This window comes from Xenopus laevis, chromosome 4L, assembly GCF_017654675.1.
Source record: "Xenopus laevis strain J_2021 chromosome 4L, Xenopus_laevis_v10.1, whole genome shotgun sequence".
NCBI classification, from domain to species: domain Eukaryota; kingdom Metazoa; phylum Chordata; class Amphibia; order Anura; family Pipidae; genus Xenopus; species Xenopus laevis.
In genome coordinates this window covers 69,982,870-70,007,880 of record NC_054377.1, presented here as the reverse complement: position 1 = coordinate 70,007,880, position 25,011 = coordinate 69,982,870, and the positions used below count along the sequence as shown (strand labels likewise).

At 38.6% G+C, this 25,011-nt stretch overlaps 1 protein-coding gene across 3 annotated transcripts in view; it reads right to left on the bottom strand.

The window, feature by feature from the left end:
* Positions 1 to 16,072, bottom strand: part of cnot1.L (CCR4-NOT transcription complex subunit 1 L homeolog) — an 81,267-nt gene extending 65,195 nt beyond the window's left edge. For 2 of the 3 annotated variants that reach the window (XM_018258090.2, XM_018258091.2), the window contains exons 1-4: positions 10,721 to 10,970; positions 4,073 to 4,331; positions 1,609 to 1,716; positions 970 to 1,068 (exon numbers count right to left, since the gene is read on the bottom strand). In XM_018258090.2, coding sequence (XP_018113579.1) covers positions 970 to 1,068; positions 1,609 to 1,716; positions 4,073 to 4,174 — 309 coding nt within the window. In that variant the 5' untranslated portion in view covers positions 4,175 to 4,331; positions 10,721 to 10,970. Of the gene's footprint in view, positions 1 to 969; positions 1,069 to 1,608; positions 1,717 to 4,072; positions 4,332 to 10,720; positions 10,971 to 15,947 lie in introns of those variants that run through there. The other variant, XM_041590259.1, reaches the window with a different exon arrangement.
* Between the last annotated feature and the right edge of the window lie 8,939 nt (positions 16,073 to 25,011).

Here is a 25,011-nt window from a genome sequence, read left to right as displayed (position 1 = left end):
CGGTAAGTAGTCAGAAGTAGAAAAATAAGGGCCAATAGGGGGATTAAATACACACACCTTGTATGCAGGAGCTCCATAGCAGTGCGGTTATCCATAAAGGACCAGGTACCCTACCCTTTTCAATTCAATTTTGGGGGCTCACAGGATTGCAATCATTTTTCTGAAAAGCCAACCAAGGACCAAGTTATTTTGTATACGGTTTACCAATGGCAGTTCAGTTTAAGCAGAAAAAGCCAACCAAGGACAGCTCATGAAAACCTATTTTTAAGTTATTTTGTATACGGTTTAACAATGGCAGTTCAGTTTAAGCAGAAGTGGGCTACTTGCAGATAAGGAAATGCATCCATTAAAGCAGAGATCACCAACCAGTGGCTTGCGAGCAAAATGTTGCTCACCAACCCCTTGGTTGTTTCTCCAAGTGGCCTCAAAGCCAGGAATTCAAAAACGATCACCTGCTTTGAGGCAAGTTTTGGATGCATAAAAAACAGGTGTACTGTAAAACAGAGCCTCCTGTAGGCTGAAAGTCCACATAGGGGCTAGCAAATAGCCCTTATTTGGTACCCCCAGCAATGTTTTGGATGCTTTGTTGCTGCCCAACTCTTCACATTTCAATGTGGTTCATGGGTTAAGAAAGGTTGGAGAGCCCTGCATTAAAGCAAGGATACAGAAACAAGAGTAACATCAGATACTGTAGAAAAGGACTTGTTAGTGCTACAGAAAATGCTTGCGTTTCAGTCTTACTATAATGCTTATAAGAGTCACGGGAGTTTTCTGGAAAGAAAGTTACTTTTTCATTAAAAGTCTTTGTATTTTTCCCCAAAAACTATCACTGTTCTCAAAACTATGGGTACAAAAACACACATGCAACAAATTCAGACTCGCTGTGCCCATTTGTTTTAATGATTTATTTCAAACCCCCCATTCTTTATAAAAAAGGAGAATTATTGCCATCTAATCTGGCCAATATACCTTCTGGTAGTGCAAAGGATTGTCAATGGCATATGACAGAGTAGAGATGAAATTCGGCTTGGTGATCAAAGATGCACACTCCTGAATTAAAAACTGGGTCTGATAAAAAAAAAAAAAAAAGATAAGAAAGCAGTATATCAAGATATTATAGAACGGTTTTAAAAAATAAAATTGCCTTAAACAAGGTAAAATAGGCTACAAATCTTAGCAAGTTGCACATTTAAAAATGTTTGAAGGTATGCCCCACTGTAGACCATATTAGTTATTTATCACACAATTTCTCACCACCAATCAGCTAGTGCATCCTAAGAACACATACCTTCATTGCCTTTTGACATAAACCTTCATATAGCTAAATATAGTTATATAACTATATTGGTTTAAAAGCACCACACATCAGGTTGCGCATCACCATGTTTCTACTAGTACTACTGAACAGAAGAACCCCTTCTAAGAGCTTTAATAATCACGCTCTACCAGTTCTTACACACAAACATGTATTCTGTTTACAGGTTGTATCTTTGTAACACTCAAGAGCTACAAATATCTTGTAAAACATATCACATTGAAAATAGGCCCCACCATTCTTAAAAAAATAAAAAAAAAATAAAAAAAAGTGAGCTGGTCTTAAAGAAATACCTGATGAAAATCCTTGCCACTGCTTTTACCATCTCCACTGAAATCCACATGTGAGAATAGACAGCGTAACAAGTGCCTGTCTGCCTCAGGACCGTGCCGATTCACAATCTTAAAAAATTAAAGGAAAAAGGTTTCATTTTGGCATTTGTTTTGGATTAAGAATCTCAAGAGCTATGTTGAGAAACCCATTCAAACATCAATAGTTTTGGAAACATTTTATCAAAGGGGTTGTTCACCTGACAGAAATAAAGCCTTTCAATTACCTTCTATTTTCTATTTGTGAGTGTTTTTATAATATTGAAGTTAAGTTTTATTTTTCACATTCTTATGTCTTTCTGAAGCATCTCTGGGGGGGGGGGGGGGGGTCACCGACTAAATTGTTCTAAACCGATACATTTAGTTGATATATTTATCATCTTTGGGCCTACTGAGCAGAATCAGAGTTCAATTAAAGGCAACTGTTAGAAAGGATACAATTTGCTTCATTAGTTGATACATTGCACAATATTAGAAATTATTGTAACAGTTCAAAACCTGCACCTGGATCACTGAGCTGCCAGACAAACACCAGAGACATTAAACTTTAAACTTTCATTTTGGAAAAATGGTAAAACATAAAAAAAGAGAAAGCAACAGAAACAAAGTCTTTCTGGTGAACAATCTGAAAACAGGGTTTTTGGAAGATGAACAACCACTCTAAACTTTAGATATCAAGCTCTGCTTTTACTTGACTACATGCTCATTTGCACATTTTTTTTATATTTTTTTTGGAGTTGGGAAAAAAAATTGATTAAGCTTTTGAGCAAAGGCACTCCCAAGTAAGCAAGAGGTCCACCTTAAAGGGGTTGTTTAGCTTTAAATTAACTTTTATATGATGTTGAGTGTGATAGTCTAAGACACTTTTCAGTTGGTTTTCATTTATTGGTGGTTTTTGATGGAGCAGCTTCAGCAATCTGGTTGCTATGGTCCAAAATACCCTGGCAACCATGGATGGATTTGAATAAGTGACTGGAATATGAATAAGAGATGGCCTGAATAGAAAGAGAAGTAATAAAAGTAACAACAATAAATTTGTAGCCTTAGAGAGGATTTTGTTTTTCATTTGAAAGCTGGAAAGAGTCAGAAGACAGTAAAATAATTCATAAGTCCAAGCTAAATATGAGTCCTGAAAATATCAGCAATGTCCACAATCCTTATCCGGCTCACACATGTATCCCCTCAAGTCCGAAGTCAAAGTATCTAGAAAAAAAGAGTTTGAAAGCTCCCCCTATCTACAATATAGAAGGTGGTGGTGGTGATGATAACTACAAGGGTTCACATATACGGGTGGTAATTCTAACCTACCCTTTAAGCACAAAAGCGGTGCTGGTTAAAGCAATATTACACTATATGCGTCCCTGTGCCTTAAGTAAAATAATTCAAACAGTATTTAAAAAATAAAAAAATCTATGAAAAAACATTTAAAAGTTGATTAGAAATGGATACTCTATGACACACAAAGTTTAAAATGTAAATGGGAAATGAGTCTTTGCACAACTCAACTACCACCAAGTAAAGTAGAATAAAATCTCTCCAGAGGAAATCATATCAGTTAGGAAGGCCCCCCATTATGCATCTTAAGATAATGGACTTTACCTAGAATTTATCTACCCACTTTGTCCTGTGTCCGGTCTCTGTATCCCCACTCTTTGCTTTTACTCCCCTTTTCGCTCCCTTGCTCTCCACCCCCCCCCCCGAAGAAGAACGCAAGTGGAGTTTCAGTAAGTTATTTCTTAATAAAGACTTTTTTTCTTAAGCGTTTTAAAAGTTTAAATTTGTCTGTGGTTATTTTTTTCGTTCTATACTAACGAATTAAAAAAATCTAATGTAACTGGTTCTTTAATGATGCAAGGGCATTCTGATATTTACAGGACCCAAACCAAGGGTAGGGAAAACCAGGTATATGCCTACAGCTGACTGAAAAAAATTATGATGACTTTGTTGCATGTCTTCACATCAGCAGCTACATTTCTAAAATAGTGATCTACTTGCACATTGACAATAAAAGAAATCAAAAAATTTTTACAACCGATTTTCTGAGATCTGGCAAGTCTCATGGATAGTACGCTATCTTGGCAAAGCTTGAGGATGAGACATGTTCATGAACCTGTGGCTTTCTAAGTATATATTAATGTTTCAGTTGAACATGTAGCATTGAGAAAACATAAAAAATACATGCATAAACAAAAGCCCAACGTCCAGTATTTGATCAAGCATGTGGGTTGTCCCAAAGATTTGAGAAGCTAGATGTCCTCACGATCTGGCAGAATATTTAACATATTAGAAACTTCATAAAGCAAGTCCACCTCCATAAAGCATTCAATAAAATGTTTATTTCTTTCAGACATTTTATGAGCACAAGTATTTAAAATTATCCTTTTCTAATCTCTTTCAGTCTCTGGTCTACTGATGAAAATTCACTTACATGTTGTATTTCCAGCTGGCTGGCTCTGTAGTTTTTCTTTGTCAAATTGTCCACAAGGTAGCTGATTTGAGACAAGGCCAGCGAGAGCGAGTCAAGATTCATTGCTGGTCGGGGCGGAAGCAGGCGGCCGAGTCCGGCGCAAAATCACCATTATTCCCCTTTAGTCACTTCAGAGACAGGTTAATTTATTTAAAATTAGCCTATTATGAGATGTGTTTATGGATTCTTCAGTCAACTTTCTTGTCAAGGAACATGGTACCTAGGAGAAGGAAAGTGAAATGTGACTAAGCTAAAAAAAAAAAAAAGTTGACAAAAGTACCTAAAACAAAAACAAAAGTTTTGACAAGAACCTAAGAAATAAAAGAACACTGCAGAGAAAAGACAGGCATCTGTGACCGGTGTATATTTTTTTTTTTTAATTTTCTAAACTGAACTTTTTTTTATATCTAAGACAGGAGGGGTAAATGCTTGCCGAGGTACAAAACGAGAGGAATGGGAAAAAAATAATAAAATGGGATTGCAAAGCATCATTATGAAGCAACCATCCATGCCATAAACCTTTAATGTGACCAAAAGCGGAAGAAAAAAAAAAAAGAAAAAAAAGATAGATAGCCAGAAATAAGGACTTTTTCCAATGCATTTATATTTTCTACGTGTGACCATTTTTCTAATATTGAAGTGTAAAGTGTCATTTTTCACCTTCTGAAGCAGCTCTGGGAGGGGGGGGGGGTCGCCAACCCTATAATCTGTTCTAAATTGATACACTTAGTTTGATACATTTCTGATCTCTGTCCCTGCTGAGCAGAATCTCTGGATTTCATTACAGGCAGCTGTTAGAATTGATACAATAGTTGCTAATACTCTAGAGATGCTGCTGAGAAATGTATCAACTTTATGCTGCAAAAGTTGTAACAGTGTAGAGTCTGCACCTGAATTACTAAACTGCCAGGCTCAAACACCAGAGACAGGAGCATTTAACTTTAAACTTAGATTTTGGAAGAACTGTAAAAAATAAATAATGGAAAGTAATTGAAAAAAGTCTTTATTTCTGGGGAACAATCTAAAAACAACTGCATTTAAAAAAAACGTGTTTGGAAGGTGAACAACACGTTTAAATAACCTCTTTGAATCATTTAAGAAAATGTCTGTGCTAGATAAATAATAAAGGGAGGGACAGAGCACTTTGCCAAGGAAGGAACCACTCAGCACCACTCTCTGTATTCTAAGGAGTTTATCTGTTGGCCACTTTTAAAACAGTGTACCATATCTACCAGCATGTCTTTAATCTTAACCAATGTGGGCCCTAAGGGGTTATGTTGCGGGGTACAATAATTTCTAGATTATCCACTGTACAATGGATATTGATAAATATGCCACAGTTGAGAGGGGGAACTCCTCTGCTCTGTTCACTTATATTATCATGCTTCATTTATACATTACAGGATTCTGAGAGGCTTATTTAACAAAAGAAATCTCACCCACTTTTCGGAATTGAATATGTCCCTAAAAATCAAATACAAGCAGATAGGGAGCTGCAAAATTTTTCTGTCTCTATTTGATAAACATGCATACATAAATAAACACTTTCTGGTCAGACTAGTGAATATAATGGCAACAATACAGTCACTAATACAGCATTTGGATGCCACAGCTGTGCTTATGCCCTATTGAACTTGATAATGAAATTAATGACTTTAAAGTCAACAACTATAAACTATGAACACAGCTGAGCACACAGGGTAGGAGATAAATACTATCTACCAGGCTGCTGGGAGAAAGTACAGATCAATAATGAGTGAGAATGATATTGCTCTGAGCCCTATGCTGTCTATAGCAGATCAGTGGTGCGTTATGGCCAGGCATTAGTCTCCTCTCCTGCCTGCACACCAAATTGTTTCCTTTCCCCTAACTCATCTGTTTGAGGGTCCCGATTGCCCCATAACTCTACTACAATTTCTTTGATTGTTAGTTATAATGAAAGATTGTGAGCTATAATGAAAGAAACTTATAGTTCATGCTTTATGAACAATCCATTTAAGCAATAGAAAGAAGTGGCTTGTGTACAAGACAAACTGCTCCATTACACTACTTGGATACTTTTTAAAGAAGTTTGTTAATTTTAGCAATGGCAAGAATTTTAACCTATGAGTTTTGATCCAAAATTAGGTCCCCATACTCAAAGAGTGGACCACCGTAAACCCCCTTTAATACAGTAAAATTTCCTTATACAGCAAGCCATAGTATTTATTAAAGACTGATAATTTTACACTGATCCTTGGGTCCTGAGTGAAATCATAAAAATAATGTGGGTCCCGTTAAAAAAAGGTTAAAATCTGATGGGCACTAATGGATTTCTCTGATCAATATTACAATTTTCCAATAAAAAAAAAAACCTTCCAGAATCTTCATGCTGTTTATTTTAACACTGAATCAAATAATTCAACATTTTTTAAGAGGATTCCCTTTTTCTCTGTAATAACAAAACAGTTCCTTGTACTTGAGCCCAACTAAAGGTGGCCATACAGTATAAGATCCGCTAGTTTGGCAAGGTCGCCAAAGGAGCGGATCTTAACCCGATATGCCGACTAACGGCTGGGCAATATCGGATGGATCCGAACGATCGGATTACAATACTACGAATGGGCTCCGATGGGTCGCAGGACCACATCAACTAGCAGATGTGGGCCTGGATTGTACAAAAAAAAAAATCAAACGTGACCGATCGATACCTGACCGATTTTTGGCCTGATATCAATCGGAAGAACCTGTCAGGAGCCCCCACACATGGCCAGATAAGATGCCGAATCGGTCGACCGATATTGGCAGCTTTTATTTTCCCATGTATCGCCACCTTAAAGGTGAAGGAAACCCTTCGACACAAAACCCCTCCCCCCGTAGGCCACCCATCCTCCCCCCCCCGGGCCAATGCCCCTACGTGCAGGTCCTCTCTTGCAGAGTTCACGGGCATCATCTTCGTCTGAGCGCTCTCCTTCCTGTACTGATCGGCGTTTGCCGGTTAAATCTACTGCGCATGCGCCCAAATTTCACGGAGTTTCCGATTTCTTTTTTCAGATACTTTGTGGCTTTCGGCGCATGCACAGTAGGTCCAACCGGGAAATGCCTCCTACTGCACATGCGCCTCCAAATGCAGGAAGAAGAGTGATCGGATGAAGATGTCGCCCATGAACTCGAGAGGACCTTCATGGAGGAGGGGTGAAAGAAGGAAACCCTTTCAGTGCAAAACTCCCCCCCCCCCGGGCAAATGCTTGTTAGGGGCATTTGCCTGGGGGGGAGGAGTTTTGCACTGAAAGGGTTTCCTTCTCCTTTAAAATAATCTCAAATGGATGCAAAACAATCCTATTAGGTTTAATTAATGTTTAAAAGATTACTTGCATACTTAAAGGAATTGTTTAGTGTGAAAATAAAAACTGGATAAATAGACAGGCTGTGCAAAATAAAAAATGTTTCTAATATAGTTAGTTAGCCAAAAATGTAATATATAAAGCCTGGAGTGATTTGATGTATATTATGTCAGTCAGATCACTACTTCCTGCTTTTCAGCTCTCTTGGTTTACACTGACTGGTTACCAGGCAGTAACCAATCAGAGACTTGAGGGGGGGGCCACAGGGGTCATTTCTGTTGCTTTTGAATCTGAGCTGAATGCTGAGGATCAATTGCAAACTCACTGAACAGATATGTCCCATGTGGCCCCCCTTCAAGTCGCTGACTAACTCAGATTTACAGAGCTGAAAAGCAGGAAGTTGGATTCTGGCTGTTTTATTAGACATCTGTTCACTCCAGCCTTTATACATTACATTTTTGGCTAACTAACTATATTAGAAACATTTTTTATTTTGCACAGCCTATCTATTTACACAGTTTTTATTTTCACACTGAACTATTCCTTTAAGGTATAAAGATCCAAATTAAGGAAAGATCCCTTATCCGGAAACCCCCAGGTCCTGAGCATTCTGGATAACAGGTCCCATACCTGTACCTCAAATTAGTAAAATGTGGGCATTTCTGAAATATTAGAAAGATCTCCAATACCAGTGCTAAAAAGCACAAATTGCAGTGTTTACTACTAAAATACTATTCAGGGGGCTGCAGAAAGATTACCAAGACAAGAGAAACAACTAGAGCAAAATAAGTCTCCGTTGTTGCAACAATAGACTATTTACAGAAACCCAATATTCATGGCATTTTTACAGAAGATTGTGCTCCATGAGAGAAGATCTGGGTAAAGAATATGTGCCTGCCTCCATGTAGGCCAGCAGCACATGGGTAAGTTAGATCACTATAAATCAAGTGGCAATCAAAATGGTCAAGCTCAGTGACAGCCGTTTCCTATTCATTCAAAAGAAAAAGGCTGCCTATGGAGAAACTGCTGCCAACAGGTGGGGGAATAGCCAATGACAGCTGGCTTATATATTGCCAAGTTTTTATCATAAGCCAAATATATATGCCACAGACACAAATATGAAATTTAGAAGGCATATGATTTTTGCTGAGAGGACTGATCACAGACCAGACCAGTAACATCAATTTAAAAAAAAAAATTGTTAGTATAGAACGAAAAAAAAACAGACAAATTGAACTTTTAAATCTCTAAGTCTTTATTAAGAAATAACTTACCGAAATTCTGCTTGCACTCCTCTTGAGAAAAGGCGACAAACCCTCATGCAGCGCTCGATTTCTCCTCCCTGGCTCTCTCCTATAAGGAAGGCAGGGAGAAGAAATAGACTGCCGCACGATGGATCACCTGAAGAGGAGCACAATCTGGAGTTTCGGTAAGTTATTTAACAGAAGACTTAGCGATTTAAAATTTATTTGTCTTTGTGGTTTTTTTTCGTTCTATACGAATGAATTTTTTTTTTTTTTTTTTTTAATGATGTTACTGGTCCTTTTGTAAACAGAAATCTGCTTTACTTAGAACACAAAATTGTAAAAATTGTTTATAAAAAATTTGTAAAATAAAAATGTAAAAAGGCATTGACATTTTTTCTTAATTTTAATTTACAGGGTGAAAGATCACACCAGTCAATGGAAAGCCCAGAACCAATGCCTGAATGGCATACCATTGTCCTAAGCAAACAAAACCCAAGGGACCTAGGGATTTAAAGCTAAAACAGGTGTCACGCAGAAAGTTGGCCCAACTACCCTTTTTTTGCAGACCAAAAGAAGCTTTAGCTTCTGTACACAGGGTGAAGTTTGCCCAGCGATCTACAAAGCAGGCATTTTGTGCCAATCTCAGCATACCTGAACTAAAGGGGAAGCTATGCTGTGCAAATCGACAGAGCTGGGGGAAGGGAGGGCATCCACTTCACTCAGCCTGCAAAAAAAAAAAAAAGGGAAGGCGGAGACCAGTGAAGCCAATGTTCTGTGTACCATGGCCCTAAAACTAGTAATACAAGGACTAACGCTGTTGTCAAGCAGTTCATTGGCTCATGTATGACAGTATGTCCAACAGATTTCTGGTTGTTTTCTATATCAGGCAGATATGAAAAATATGGCAATTACTGCATTTCATAACAGATTGCGTTACATTATGTATTGAACAGTTGTTTGAGGGAAGTTCTCCGTTTTAGAACTTACATTTTTAAATTGCATAACCCAAAGATCATAAAAAGGTGTACAGTATACATTTTGAGATCACGTGTGCCACTAATTGCACAAAGGTGGACATTCAACTTAAACATGGTACTGTATAAAAAGAAGGAAACCAATGTTTTCATCTGCTGTGCCCCTAGTGGATAGATATACCATACTCTAATGGTCCTGCCCTGGTAGGAAATAACCAGGAAGATTGTTTTTTCTTTACTTATCTACTTGTAAAGTTAAAATATGCCCAGATATTTACAATGGTCATCTCTTCACTGTACTGCTGACGAGACTAGGATTAATTGACATGATCAGCTATTCAGAGGAAGAGTATTTACAGGACTCCAATGGCTGTGCTATAAAGTATCAATACAAAATGCAGGAAGGTGATGTGTACATGGGAAGGCAAGCAAATGACATGCCTTAGAAGACACTAGTAAATGACGTATTTGGAAACCTGACCTATATACCTATTGCAGTATTCCCTAAACAAGCTCTTTGTTCTGTGTCCCTCATTGCTGTGTAATTAGATCAAAGACCAATTAATATAACATGTATAATGCCACCCTACATAGAAGACAATTTAGGGACTTCTATAATCAGATGTTCTGTATACATTTTGTACTGCTCTGACAGCAGGTACGTTCTACAGTTCCTGTTTGTGAATAGTTGTTTCCATATAGGTTCCACTTTAGCTCAGTAGGGCAAACCCGTATAGTGAGAACAACTGGGATGAGTGTATGGAGGGAGTGCAGAACAAAATAGCCCTGTATATGAACCCGTGTAGGGTGTAAATAATGACGCTATTTAGAAGAAACAAGAGTACCTAAGCTACACAGATACATGCGGCCTATGTTTGGCGTAAGAAGAAACAGGAACAAAAGAAGGTGTAAATAAGTTCATTTTAAGGCTGAGTGCCAAGAGACCACGGCACAATACAAGCCAGAGGTCTGGAAAGCAGGAAGGTAAAGTCGCTCTGGTAATTTATAACAGGATCTCTAAGTGGCAAACCAAAGTACAAGGCCGCATAGAGCTGTAGCTCTCACCTCGCACTGCTTCCACCGCCTCCGACCGCCTCGTTCTACGTCAAATTAATAATCGCAGCAACCGCCTCCGACTGCGCTGCTTTCTTCACCAGCAGGCGGGCCTCCTCCTGATTTTTTTCCCCTTCTCTACTCCGCACTTCTGCCTGTTTGTTTCCCAACAAAATGGCGCCTGAGGTCGCTCGTTCCCGTCGCGGCCTTCTCTTTCCCACTCCTATTTCACCCGCTCCCCATATCCCGCCCACGTACCCGGCGCAGTCGTGCTTCCCCTTAGGCTGACCAATGAAAAGCCATATAAAGACGCAACGCGACGATTCCCCTCGAGTCACGTGGTGAGACGTGCGCGGTCCCGATTGTCGAAAGAAACAGCCAATGATTGAAAAGCTGTGGTGCGCACCATTATTGTCTCGTATACTATGTCACTAGTGCCCTCCTCATTGTGAGATGCTTAACCAACAGAGTAGCAGCAGCAGCTAATAAACCAATCTAGAGCATTGTATGACAGCAAGTGGATATATTTTAGTTTTCAGTTAAATTGTTTTTATTTAAGCATGATTCCATAGTTAAAAAAGGCACACAGCCTGCGTACAATACGCGCTTATTGTTCTGTATTTTGCTCTTTTAGCAATAATCACATAAAGCATCATTTTTACTGGTCAGGCCTAGGTAAATGCGGTCACAGGAGGCAAATAAAAGCTGCTGCTATATTGTGGAAAGACAATGAAGTATCTGGCCAATCAGTGGCGTAACTAGATATTACTGGGCCCCACAGCAAATTATTTTTCAGGCCCCAAAAATGTTTAGAGGTTGACTTGTTTCTCCAATATTTATTGAAATTGTATATGAATTAGGGCCTCATGGGGCCCCTATACCTCCTGGGCCCCCCTGCAGCCGCAGGGTCTGCTTCCTCTATAGTTACGCCCCTGTGGCCAATGAAACTTGAACAGCTTAACACATTATACTTGTCTTGGCACTAGATTCAGGTCTGGTATTGGGGCAAATTAGCATATTAATGTGCAAATTAATGAGGATTATTCAGCATATTATAATTAAAGGATTGGAAACACAACATTTGCCATAATGCAATAAATTATAATTGTAAGACGTTGTAACCACCTGCACAATTTCAAATGTCAAAAGCTGTTGCTTCCAATGGCGGTTCCATAAAGGAACAATTTGGTGTAAAAATTAAAACTGGGTAAATAGATAGGCTGTGCAAAATAAAAAAATATTTCTAATATAGTTAGCCAAAAATGTAATGTATATTAAAGGCTGGAGTAACTGGATGTCTAACATAATAAACAGAACACTACTTCCTGCTTTTCAGCTCTATAACACTGAGTTAGTCAGCGACTTGAAGGGGGGCCACATGGGACAAATCTGTTCAGTGAGTTTGCAATTGATCCTCAGCATTCAGCTCAGATTCAAAAGCAACAGATATGACCCATGACCCCCCTCAAGTCACTGGTAACCAATCAGTGGAAACCAAGAAAGCTGCAAAGCAGGAAGTAGTGTTCTGGCTATTATGTTACACATCCAGTAATCTAATTACACTGAACAATTCCTTTAATCTGCTTGTCATAAAATGTCCACCCCACTTTCATCTGAACCTGCCACGAAAAATAAGAACACATAACACAATGTATGGCAATTGAATTACTGCTGCCTAATGATTTTGACAAGAGACTTTTGCCAAGACTGCATGTCACAAGTGGCCCTTAATGATTCTCAGCAACTGCCTGAATTCTCTGTGATAGAGTTGAAGGAACTAGTTAAAACCACCATGGAAGAGATACAAAATCAATCTCAGTCAATATGCTAAAAAATGTATGCTTTGTTGTAAAGTGGACATTGCTGTTGCCTGTTTAGCAAAATGAACATGAATTCCATTTGATGATGGATCGGTTTTGAGGATTCAGTGCATAGAAATATTGAGTGTACTCTCAGGTGTGCTAATGTTGCAGCTTTTATTGTGAGTAATTATGTTTATTTAAAGAAACTACAAAATTACAACAAAGATAAAGTTGCTCAGGAATATCCCCTAGTCACTTGCTCAGACAAGGAATGCAATTGATTTTGTCTGTGATGCATCAGTAGAAAACATCAAGTTATCTGCAAAAATATATATTTCTATCCACTATTGCTAGAAAAGCACTGAAGTTACTGAAGACCTGGTTCTTTGTTCCATAATTTCTTTAAATCTAAAAGATCTTTACCTACTAGGAAAAAGCATTCTTCATTGACTAGATGGTTGGGTAGGATTAGAAAATTATTTCTATAGGCCTTCCAGGAGCTTCAGGTCATGTCCCAGAAAATTGAGAAACAAAAGGTAGACCTTTTGTGCAGAAGAAAAATGTTAATTAGTGACACCAGAAGTTTCTTGCCTTCTATCTTGGGCAGAGAACAGTGTTCCTCGGATTATATTTTAGGTCAATGCTTTAGGTCAAGATCGTTATTAGACCAGACAGATTGTTTTGGGGAGAATTTACATAGATCTAATGGCAACCAGAAACAATCACAAGGTTAAGTTGTTCTGCTCTCTGAACAGATCAAGCTGATACTTTGGATGCAATGTTCTTTAGATGGGACACGTGAGGCCACATAAACATTTAGGAAATATACAAACCTGAATCACACTACAACTACATTGAAGACACCACAAAAAATCTAGAGGCATGGAAAGAAACAAAGCTCTGGATGTATTTTTCTAACATATGCAAAATCTGATGACAAATATGCATAGGTTTACTAAACTATGTGGTGTGCAAAAGCACCCAAATGCCAATATGCATATTCATTTTCACGACACTCTGGCTGCTGCAAAATAAGCACCCATTATGTGCCACAGATCTGTAACATCTTACAGCAGCCCCTCCGGCATTTGCCAAAATCCACAGATTGCCAGTTTGGGCCTGATGTACCATAAGACCCACCGTAACAGTACGGAGAAAACTTTATATTTTAAGAAAGTATACATTCTCCTGAATCCAAAACGTATAAATATGTCTCTCTACTGCAAATTACCAAACTGCAATGTTATGTCAAACATAGTATAACAACATAAAACATCCTAAATATGAACACCAGGGGTCTACTAGACAGTTTGATGCCCAATATGCATAGATTTACCAAACAATGTGGAGAGGCACCCAAATCAAAATATAGGAATACACTGGAAATCTGCGAGTGGTGATGACTCATCATCACCTGGTGAGGGAAGAGAGTTTTTACTGAAGCTGAGAGTGTGGTAAAACTCTTGATAAGAACCAATGCAGTTAAACTTGGATATATAACTGCCCTAAATGGGGGCTAGGACTTTTACAAGCGAGAACAATGTGCCCCCTCCCCATTTGGAAGTGCTGCAGAACATATAACATTCCATCTGTGGCACTTCAGTGCTTTTATCCACAAAATGCAGAGTCTACATTCTGCGGCACTTAAAAGGGTTGTTTACCATCTAACACTTTTTCAGTTCAGTTTTCAACTAGTTCACCAGAAATAAAGACTTTTTTCAATTACCTTCTATTTACGACTGTTTAAAGGTTTATTTTTCACCTTGTCTTCCTAAAGTAGCTCAGGGGGAGGTCCTGACTCTGTAACTCTTCTAAACGGATACATTAAGGGGCAGATGTATGAAGGGTCGAATATCGAGGGTTAATTAACCCTCGATATTCGACTAGGAACTAAAATCCTTCGACTTCGAATATCGAAGTCGAAGGATTTAGCGCAAATCCTACGATCGAACGATCGAAGGATTATTCCTTCGATCGAAGGATTCGAAGGATTTTAATCTAACGATCGAAGGAATATCCTTCGATCAAAAAAACTTAGGCAAGCCTATGGGGACCTTCCCCATAGGCTAACATTGACTTCGGTAGCTTTTAGCTGCCGAACTAGGGGGTTGAAGTTTTTTTTTAAAAGAGGCAGTACTTCGACTATCGAATGGTCGAATAGTCGAACGATTTTTAGTTCGAATCGTTCGATTCGAAGTAGTAGCCAAAGGTCGAAGTAGCCCATTCGATGGTCGAAGTAGCCCAAAAAACACTTTGAAATTCGAAGTTTTTTTAATTCGAATCCTTCACTCGAGCTTCATGAATCGGCCCCTAAGTTCTGAGCAGAATCCCCAAGTTTCATTAAAGGCAGCTGTGAGGATTGATACAATAGTTGCTAGTATTGCACAAATGCTGCTGAGAAATATATACCGTAGATTAAACTTTAGATTTATAAAAAAAAAAAAAAAAAAAAAAAGGAAAGTAATTGAAAAAAAAAAAAAGTCTATTTCTGGTGAACAATTATACTAAAAGAAGTGTTTGGAAGGTGGACAACCTCTTTAAAGGGCTAAAGGGAACCTTAAAGGGGTGGTTCACCTTTAAGGTAACTTTTAGTATGTTATAGAATGGCCAGTTCTAAGTAACTTTTCAATTTATTTATTATTTTTTATAGTTTTATAATTATTTGCCTTTTTCTTCTGACACTTTGCAGCTTTCAAATGGGCGTCGCTGACCCCTTCTAAAGAACAATTGTTCTGTAAGGCTACAAATGTATTGTTATTGCTACTTTCTTATACTCCTCTTTCTATTCAGGCCTCTCCTATTTATATTCCAGTCTCTTATTCAAATCAATGCATGGTTGTTAGGGTAATTAGTAATTTGGACCCTAGCTACCAGATTGCTTAAAATGCAAATTGAAGAGCTGTTGAATAAAAAGCTAAAGAACTCAAAAACCTTAAATAATAAAAAATGAATATCCCTCTCTACAACATGCTAAACGTTATAGCAAAGGTGAACATGCCCTTTAAAAGCAATTAAATGTAAAATTGCTTAGAATTGTTCTGATGTTGCTATGCATAGGATACAGACCAGAAACAATCTGATGTATCAGATGTATACTAGATAAAATTAACATATAAATTACGCTTTCAGAATTGTGAACCATTGCTGGGCACTCACAGGGGGAAGGTGGGTGGCTCCCCCCACCCCTTGCAATGACAACAGGGCTGGGGGCAGAAATTACAGAATTTATGATCTGTGGCATTTCAGTAAGATTGTGCATAAAACCTCAGATGACCTTAAACTGAGCAACATTAGAAGCAGGCCTTGGCTATTAATCTGTAGGCAAATGCCAGAGGAGCTGCTGTAAGATGCCATAGACAGTCACTATTTATTGGGCCTGTAAGAGCTGTTTGGACCTCTGTGTACCAGGTTCAAAAAGGGGTTTGAGGGGCACACACCTGGTTAATTTTCTTGGTTAATTGGGTGCACCTCCCGCAGTGTCCTTCCACACTAAGCCACAGGAATCAGAAAAGAGATGGGCAGCACTCCAGGAATGAGTAAAACTTGCCTTTATTTACACACAGCAGGGCAGCATAGCAACGTTTCGAGCCTCGCACGGCTCTTTGTCAAGCTAGCACATCATTATACAGATTCTCCTTTTATACACTATTGTCATAGCACCCTCTAGTGGGGATGCAACAAAATTACAAAAAATACAAAACATTGTTTCACTTATCTGACAGTATGTCAATTAGTAGTCCCAATTCAGAGAAAGTAGCAAAGTGTATCCTCAAAAAGGAGAACATTAAAACCATATTAAAATATTATAAATTATCTAAAAACAGGAGATAGATCATATTCCAGATTAAGCCCATTTGGTGCTAGGGTGTCCAGTTTCCTAATCCACCATGCCTCTTTATACAATAGTTTTTTAACCCTATTGCCTCCTCTTCTCAACTTCGGGACAGTATCCAAAACCTGGAATTTTAATTGTGAAACCGTATGGCCTGCTTCCGTAAAATGTTTGGCGACCGGCTGGTCCATCCGTTTACATTTTATGGCTGATTTATGTTCTCCAATCCTATCTCTGGCCATACGTGAGGTTTGACCCACATAAACTAAGCCACAAGGGCACTTTATGGCATAAACCACAAATGTGGTAGTGCATGAATGGTGGCCAGAGATAGGAATAGGCATGCCACTTCTCGGGTTATGGAAAACCTCTCCCTTTTGTATGTTTTTACAGCAATTGCACGAGCAACAGGCAAATGTGCCCCTCTTTACTGGACGCAGTACTGTCTGTCTATTCTCTTTCCCTGAACCCATGTCCGCCTTCACTAACATAGAGCCTATAGTGCGGGCCTTTTTGTATGACATGACTGGTGGATTCAGAAAAGCAGGGATTTCTCCCAAATTGGTTTTTAGGATACCCCAATGTTTTCTAATAATTTTACCAATATTATCACTCAGTGTATTATAAACCGAAATGAAAGGTATTCTGGCTTGATTTTCTTTCTCTCTTTTCTTTAAAAGCTGTTCCCTGTCAACCTTCTCCACCTCCCCTCTTTGTCCATCCACCACAGTCCTAGGGTAATGTCTAGAAAGCAATTTCTCAGACATTTCATCCATTCTTACTTTTGACAGTTTCTCATCCGAGACTATCCGTTTCACTCGTGTAAACTGTGATTTGGGTAATGATCTTTTGATCTGTGGTGGATGGAAAGAGGAGAAGTGGAGGAGAGTATTTTTATCAGTTTCTTTAGTAAATAAATCTGTATGTAATTTACTATCTCCCACATATACTCTGGTATCAAGGAAAGCAATCTCCTGTGGATCTATATGTACAGTAAACTTGATATGTGAGCATGCTGATTTTAGAGAGATTGAGAAATTACACAGAAAAAGTATTGCTTGGGACTTACATTTAAGGACCATGGCCGAATATGTACGACTGCAACGGATTCCACGTGGTCTGCGCTCTCATCTGAGACCTACGCTGTTTGCTGATGATGAGGAGTTTACCAAGAGATGGGAATCCATTCTCAATAAGTGCTCGCTTGATTTAATGGTGGCCCTGATGGAAAAGATCCAGAAGGAATCGCCAGCGTTGTCACTACACATTGCCAAGAAGGAATCAGAGATGCGGAACAATTGTGCAGAGAAAGAAGTTTCCGAGGGACAGCTTACTATGCAGGACTCGCTCAACAAGTTCCGTGGGGCACTGGAGGTGCGGAAGCGGGACAAATTCCGACGTGATGCGGAGGATTACAGCACCGGATTGGTGTACCGATGGCGGAACCCGCAGGAACAGAGGCAACGTATGGGCTGGAGTCGCGGCCGCATTAATAATAAAGATGGCGGAGGAGACCGTCTGGGGGATGAGAACGGAAAGCCTAAGAGATCTTCGGCGAATGCCCCAATGGCGGCTTTTTTATCCAGCTCCCAGACATCGCTCACTACAAGCGACACAAGCGGCGAGGAGGCAAGCGGGCACAGCACAAAAGACAGCAAGCTGCGGAAGAAACACCGTCCACGACGGTGGTGAATACAACTGAGGTCACGTTGGATGAAGGGGAGCTTAAGGTACTCAGTAAAGGTTTTTCCTATGCATTGGTTGCTGGCCCGGACTTTTTTGAACTGGACTTGGCATTATTTCGATTCTTTAGGAATTTAAGATTAAAAGCACAATTTGCTAGTAATGTTGTATACGAGGAGAAATTGGCCATGGGCACGTTTTGTGCCAAATCATTGGGTTTATCCAAACTGAGTAACTTTATAACAGATAACAAAAATGCTCCAATTGAAACTTATGTGCACATGGTAACCACTGAAATAAAGACACTAGAAAGTGCGTATAGGCGCGGTGAGATACACACTGTGACCCCCAATTTAACAAAAGACGAATCTAATGCGTTAAACAAATTGGCAAATCGTAAGGATTTAGTCTTTAAGGCTGCAGATAAGGGGGGTGCAGTGGTTATCATGTCCACGGAGTATTATATTGGAGAAATTAAACGGTTATTATCTGATGATACTACATATATTAAGCTGAGTGGGGATCCATTGAGGGATGTGCAAATGAAAATTGGGTCACTGTTACAAAATGCTAGAGATTTACAGGTGATCAATGAGGGTTTGGCGGCATATTTGACACAGGAGAATCCGATGACCCCTGTGTTTTATGTGCTGCCGAAAATCCACAAAAATTTGAAAAAACCTCCTGGGAGGCCGATAGTGGCTGGGATCGATTCGGTTTTTACCCCACTAGCGAGATTTGTAGACACTATCATCAGACCACATGTTACCTCTCAGTGTTCTTATATTCAAGATACAGGTGACTTCCTTAACAAAGTTTCGTCTATTGTTTTACCTAAGAAAGACGTTTGGTTGGTTACAATGGATGTGGAGAGCCTCTACACCTCCATCCCATATGATGGGGGTGTAGAGGCGGTCCACCTCTGTTTGGAACAAGATGAAACCCTGGATGGGGCTCAAAAAAGATTTACCCTAAGCTGTCTGGAAATGGTATTAAGATGGAACTACTTTATGTTTAGAGATGAATTCTTTGTGCAACTGAAAGGGACAGCCATGGGATCAAACGTGGCTCCTTCATATGCGAATATATTTATGGGTAAATTTGAAGAAAAGTTCATCTATGACAATCAGTTGTTTAAAAAACACTGTATAAAATGGCTACGCTACATAGATGATGTATTCATAATATGGGAGGGGCCACGTTTGTCCTTAGAACAATTTCATAGGGAAATTAACTCAGCATGCTCACATATCAAGTTTACTGTACATATAGATCCACAGGAGATTGCTTTCCTTGATACCAGAGTATATGTGGGAGATAGTAAATTACATACAGATTTATTTACTAAAGAAACGGATAAAAATACTCTCCTCCACTTCTCCTCTTTCCATCCACCACAGATCAAAAGATCATTACCCAAATCACAGTTTACACGAGTGAAACGGATAGTCTCGGATGAGAAACTGTCAAAAGTAAGAATGGATGAAATGTCTGAGAAATTTCTTTCTAGACATTACCCTAGGACTGTGGTGGATGGACAAAGAGGGGAGGTGGAGAAGGTTGACAGGGAACAGCTTTTAAAGAAAAGAGAGAAAGAAAATCAAGCCAGAATACCTTTCATTTCGGTTTATAATACACTGAGTGATAATATTGGTAAAATTATTAGAAAACATTGGGGTATCCTAAAAACCAATTTGGGAGAAATCCCTGCTTTTCAGAATCCACCAGTCATGTCATACAAAAAGGCCCGCACTATAGGCTCTATGTTAGTGAAGGCGGACATGGGTTCAGGGAAAGAGAATAGACAGACAGTACTGCGTCCAGCAAAGAGGGGCACATTTGCCTGTTGCTCGTGCAATTGCTGTAACAACATACAAAAGGGAGAGGTTATCCATCACCCGAGAAGTGGCATGCCTATTCCTATCTCTGGCCACCATTCATGCACTACCACATTTGTGGTTTATGCCATAAAGTGCCCTTGTGGCTTAGTTTATGTGGGTCAAACCTCACGTATGGCCAGAGATAGGATTGGAGAACATAAATCAGCCATAAAATGTAAACGGATGGACCAGCCGGTCGCCAAACATTTTACGGAAGCAGGCCATACGGTTTCACAATTAAAATTCCAGGTTTTGGATACTGTCCCGAAGTTGAGAAGAGGAGGCAATAGGGTTAAAAAACTATTGTATAAAGAGGCATGGTGGATTAGGAAACTGGACACCCTAGCACCGAATGGGCTTAATCTGGAATATGATCTATCTCCTGTTTTTAGATAATTTATAATATTTTAATATGGTTTTAATGTTCTCCTTTTTTACAGTCTATTTGAGGATACACTTTGCTACTTTCTCTGAAATGGGACTACTAATTGACATACTGTCAGATAAGTGAAACAATGTTTTGTATTTTTTGTAATTTTGTTGCATCCCCAATAGAGGGTGCTATGACAATAGTGTATAAAAGGAGAATCTGTATAATGATATGCTAGCTTGACAAAGAGCCGTGCGAGGCTCGAAACGTTGCTATGCTGCCCTGCTGTGTGTAAATAAAGGCAAGTTTTACTCATTCCTGGAGTGCTGCCCATCTCTTTTCTGATTCCTCTGTGTACCAGGGCCTATATTGAATTTCAGTCCAGATAAGATTTAACCTCCTAAGGGTAAGGGCACACCTGGAGATTCGGGGAGATTTAGTCGCCTCGCAACGCTTCGATTTCCGAAGTCGCCCAAAGTTTACTCATGAGGACATTTCGGGCGACTTCGGAAATTGAAGCGATGCGAGTGCATTGGCGCAGGCGTTTTTTCATTGAAGCAGACGGAAGACACGGGGAAGCAGTTCGGAGAGATTAGTCGCCCCAAAGAAGAGGCCATTAATCTCCGGGCGACTAAATCTCCCCGAATCTCTAGGTGTGTCCTTACCCTTACTGTTGGAGCAGCAGTTGGCATTGTTGTAACAAAATTCATTATACTAACAGTTTAAAAACATATAAATAGCTTTGAAATGATAAAAATCCAAAATGAAATCATCAATAGGTTAAACGAAAGATTTACATGCAAGATAAATATGTCCTTTATCAAATGAATATTTCACAGACCTCTTAAAACAAGATTCATTTTATTGATTGAAAATTGCACTAACATGTTGCAACAAAGTGAAAACACAGTAAAACAAAATCAACATTTGGTCCCTAACTGTAGTTCACTGAATAGTCATAGACATACATTAAAACAGCTCACAATATTGCACTCTCTCCTGCATTCTAAATAGACACATAATAGCTCTAAATTAATTCCCTAGCCCCATTTGACAGCATCTACAGTATATGAATGTCCAAGCATGCTTGCTACTGAATGTCAATTTTATTTTCTGTCAAGGGCTGCAAGAAATCTATTAAGCCAATATACAATTGCTGATCTGCTGCTGTTGAAGCACACCTAGCCAATTGACAGTTATATGTAAAAAAAAATTAACCCAGCTTTTAATGAGACATATAGGATAAATGAAAAACCCACATTTTGTAGGCAATAATTCACTCTTGGATAATAAATTATCTTTATCTTCAACAATGTATCGGAGCTACAATCCTTGTCTGCATTTCAAATGAGGAGTAGGCATGTCCTAACAGTCCCTGCCAGAAGCACACAAGCAAGATCAGCCTAGCTACTGATTGTGACATACTGCACTGTAGGATAGGAACCAAACTCCCCTGCACAGCTTTGGAAAGCAGGCAGCAGGAAGTAGAATGGATGGGTGGGACGAGTAGTGTTTTTGCAGAAATTCAGCCCAAAATACTACTTTTCTGAGCACTTTCCTTCTATATTGAAACTAGTCTCCTTTAGAATCTCTGTGCCTTGTGACTGATAGCCTGGAGCTCAAGACTCTCAGGGTCACAGAACCGCATAATAGGATGCAACATGTGAAAACCACCATTTAGTTCAATTTATGTTCCATGTCATATCTATTTAGGGGATCTAGTGCATAATGTAGTCTTAAATCAGTCCACAGCTTCACCTTCTATGCAAGAATCGCAGCGGTGGTTTGGTCAGGTACCAAAGTAAAAAAACAAAGATCAAGGAATCACACTACTCTGCCACAGAAGATCTTACTCCCCTAATTTTTTAAGCCACCAGTGCACCATGAACATTTTACATAGACAGTGACTGATAGAACGCTAAGGGGGTCTATTAATCATGCTTTGTAAAACATTGGAGACATATCACCAGTTATGTTGCCCATAGCAACCAATCAGATCTTTGCTTTTGTTTTCTAACTTGCAGGTGACTGCGATTGCCGATTGGTTGCTATGATGTTTTTCTTCAGTGTTTTACACAGCATGATAAATAAGCCCCTACGTGTGCCTTAACAGAAGTAGGTCAGCATTATTTACACTTTATAAGACAATATTAACGTTTTCAATAACTGTGTAAATGCAACATTACAATTTTTATGTACTTTAAAAGAAATTTATGTTACACAAACAAAAAAATGGTTGAAGTAAAATATTCTAACTCCAAGGATCCTCTGCACCAATGGGAGGCCATACATTTTATGATGTACCCAACGAAGAGGCAACCCTAATGAAGACCTGCAAGTTGATATCTATGTCATACAAATTATGCCCTTCACTGCCAAAAGGCACTTTCATAAAAAAAATTAAAATGTATGAATATGCCATTTGTATATGTACTTAGCATTGTTCTACAGAAGTTCGACATTTCAGACAAACGTCAAAGAGGTTTGTAAACAAAAAGATTTTTTTTATTGAAGTCAACAGATGATTTCAACAACAAAATGGAGAAAAACAACTAACTAAAAGATTATAAAAAAGTAAAGGTTATCATGTCAGCAGCAGTATTATCTGAGCATTTAGAGTATGTCCCATGGACTCTTGGCTCAGTTTTTATCCAAGACTAGTGAATGACAAAGGGACCAGCCCCATTTAAATTACGTTCCTTATAACCTTCGGAATAAGTTGAGGATAAGAACTGAAAGGAGCGCAGGCTAATACAACGCTTTGCTAATTTACATTTCAGCTATTAAATTTTAGTTAGATACATAGGAATGACTTTTTGCACTAAACACTGTTCATGGCCTTTATCAAGCAAACATCTTATAGATTAAACTAGCGTACAGTGCTATTACAGCTAAATGCTGTGGAAATTGTAAAATGTTTTAAAAGCACCATGAAAATAAAGACTTCACTGTAAACTAACACTGTAGTGTAGAACTTAAACCCTGTAATAAGCTGTCTGAAACTTTCAATATTTTTTTCAGTGGCTAAGAGCTGGGGGTGATTGGCGGTTTCCAAGTCTAACCAAAATTTGCAGGGATGACAGTGGATACCAACTGTAGCAACCCTGGTGTGCCTCTACGCTTACAAGGTTGAAACCATTATTCTACTTTTTTTTTTACTACTGATGTATGACATTTAAATGAACAATTGTGTGAACAGAAGATTACTAAACAAAAGAAAAGCAGTGAAATAAATACAAATGATAATCAGTATGTTATAAAAAATTGGACGTATACTAGATAAAATTAACTCATGGGTAAAAAACAAAAAAGCTTTAATAATAGTAAACTATTGCTGAGCCAAGCAGCACTAGGGGTAGGAAGACAAATGAGGTACTCTTGCATCTGCACTCCCTGAGGTCTTAAATGACCCCCTTATAAGTAATTATTGTGTGTTTGTATGCAATCACTGTGGCTTATAACGTTTTTCCCCCTTTGCTTTGATTGGTGTTTTTTTATCTATCTAAGGGGTAGCATCTTCTGCTAGTCTAATTAGCCAGAATCAGTAGCCTTAATGTGCATGTAAGCTGCTACAAGCTGCTTTGTGTTTTAAATATGTACTTGTCTATGTGTACCTTTCCTTTCACAAAGCTCTACTGACAAAGATGGAAATATTCATTTTAAAAAATAATTTAAAAAGTGTTGTGATGGAAGAACGAATATTTGAACAAGAGGTTATGGAGAGCACAGGAGTATATTGCTGTTCAAAGAACCATTATCCTAGCAGATATGTGGGAACTTTGCATAATCCTGTAAACATTTAAATAAAAATTACAGATATTACATTTTGTTTTCTATTCAATACAAAAAACAATGCATAAAACTAAAAAAAAAAATCCCTTTTAAAAACATGCTATTGCACATTAACAAGAAATTGGAAATGGTTCCCAGAATATCAGAGAATCTAACTGTAAACATTAAATGTGTCACCAATATGCCTGGGTATCAGAAAGCTAGAACACACACTTCACAGAAAATAATGTCCATGCCTTGCTTTTTAAAGTTGACTACTTACAGGCTAGCTTTTGGAATGACTAGGTGACTAGCCTGTGGGCCATAATTGAACTTAGTCTTTAGCTCTGCAAAAAAAAAAATCAATACTCCGTGAGCTCATACACACTGTAAATCAGGTAAATGTGGTCCAACTTTGCCTTTTGGCAAATCAACTGTGGTCTGGTCAAACAACTTTTTATAACTTTATACTAAGGGTATCAGATCAGCTGAAAACTCACTTCTAATCCATGCATGTTGCAGGGCTGCAGTGGTTTAATTTAAATTAAAATACAATTATTGCAGCACTTCTAGCTTGGCAATTAGACTTGTCCCTACATTTTTTTAACTGATCTGTAATCCTACTTTATACAAAATAGCTTGATAGGCTGGCCATGATACTAAATGATGTCAGAATGTGGACTGTAAAAAAATTAGATTAGTTTTAGAAGTAGTTTTATACTTAAGTACATTTTAAGTTCCAGAATTTAAAAGGAGTGTATCACTATTTCCCTATAAACCATGATCTTGATACATTTTCATGTGTTGGAGATCAACAAAGTTATTATGCAGGGCTGAGGGAGGCCTTTAGCACCTGCAATAGGTAAGCATTCGATATCTAGATTTAAAGAGAAATAGTGGCTTTTTCTTGTTAAAACCTGAAATCCCTTTCTGGAAAAAAAAAGTTTAGTCTTTCATCTACAATG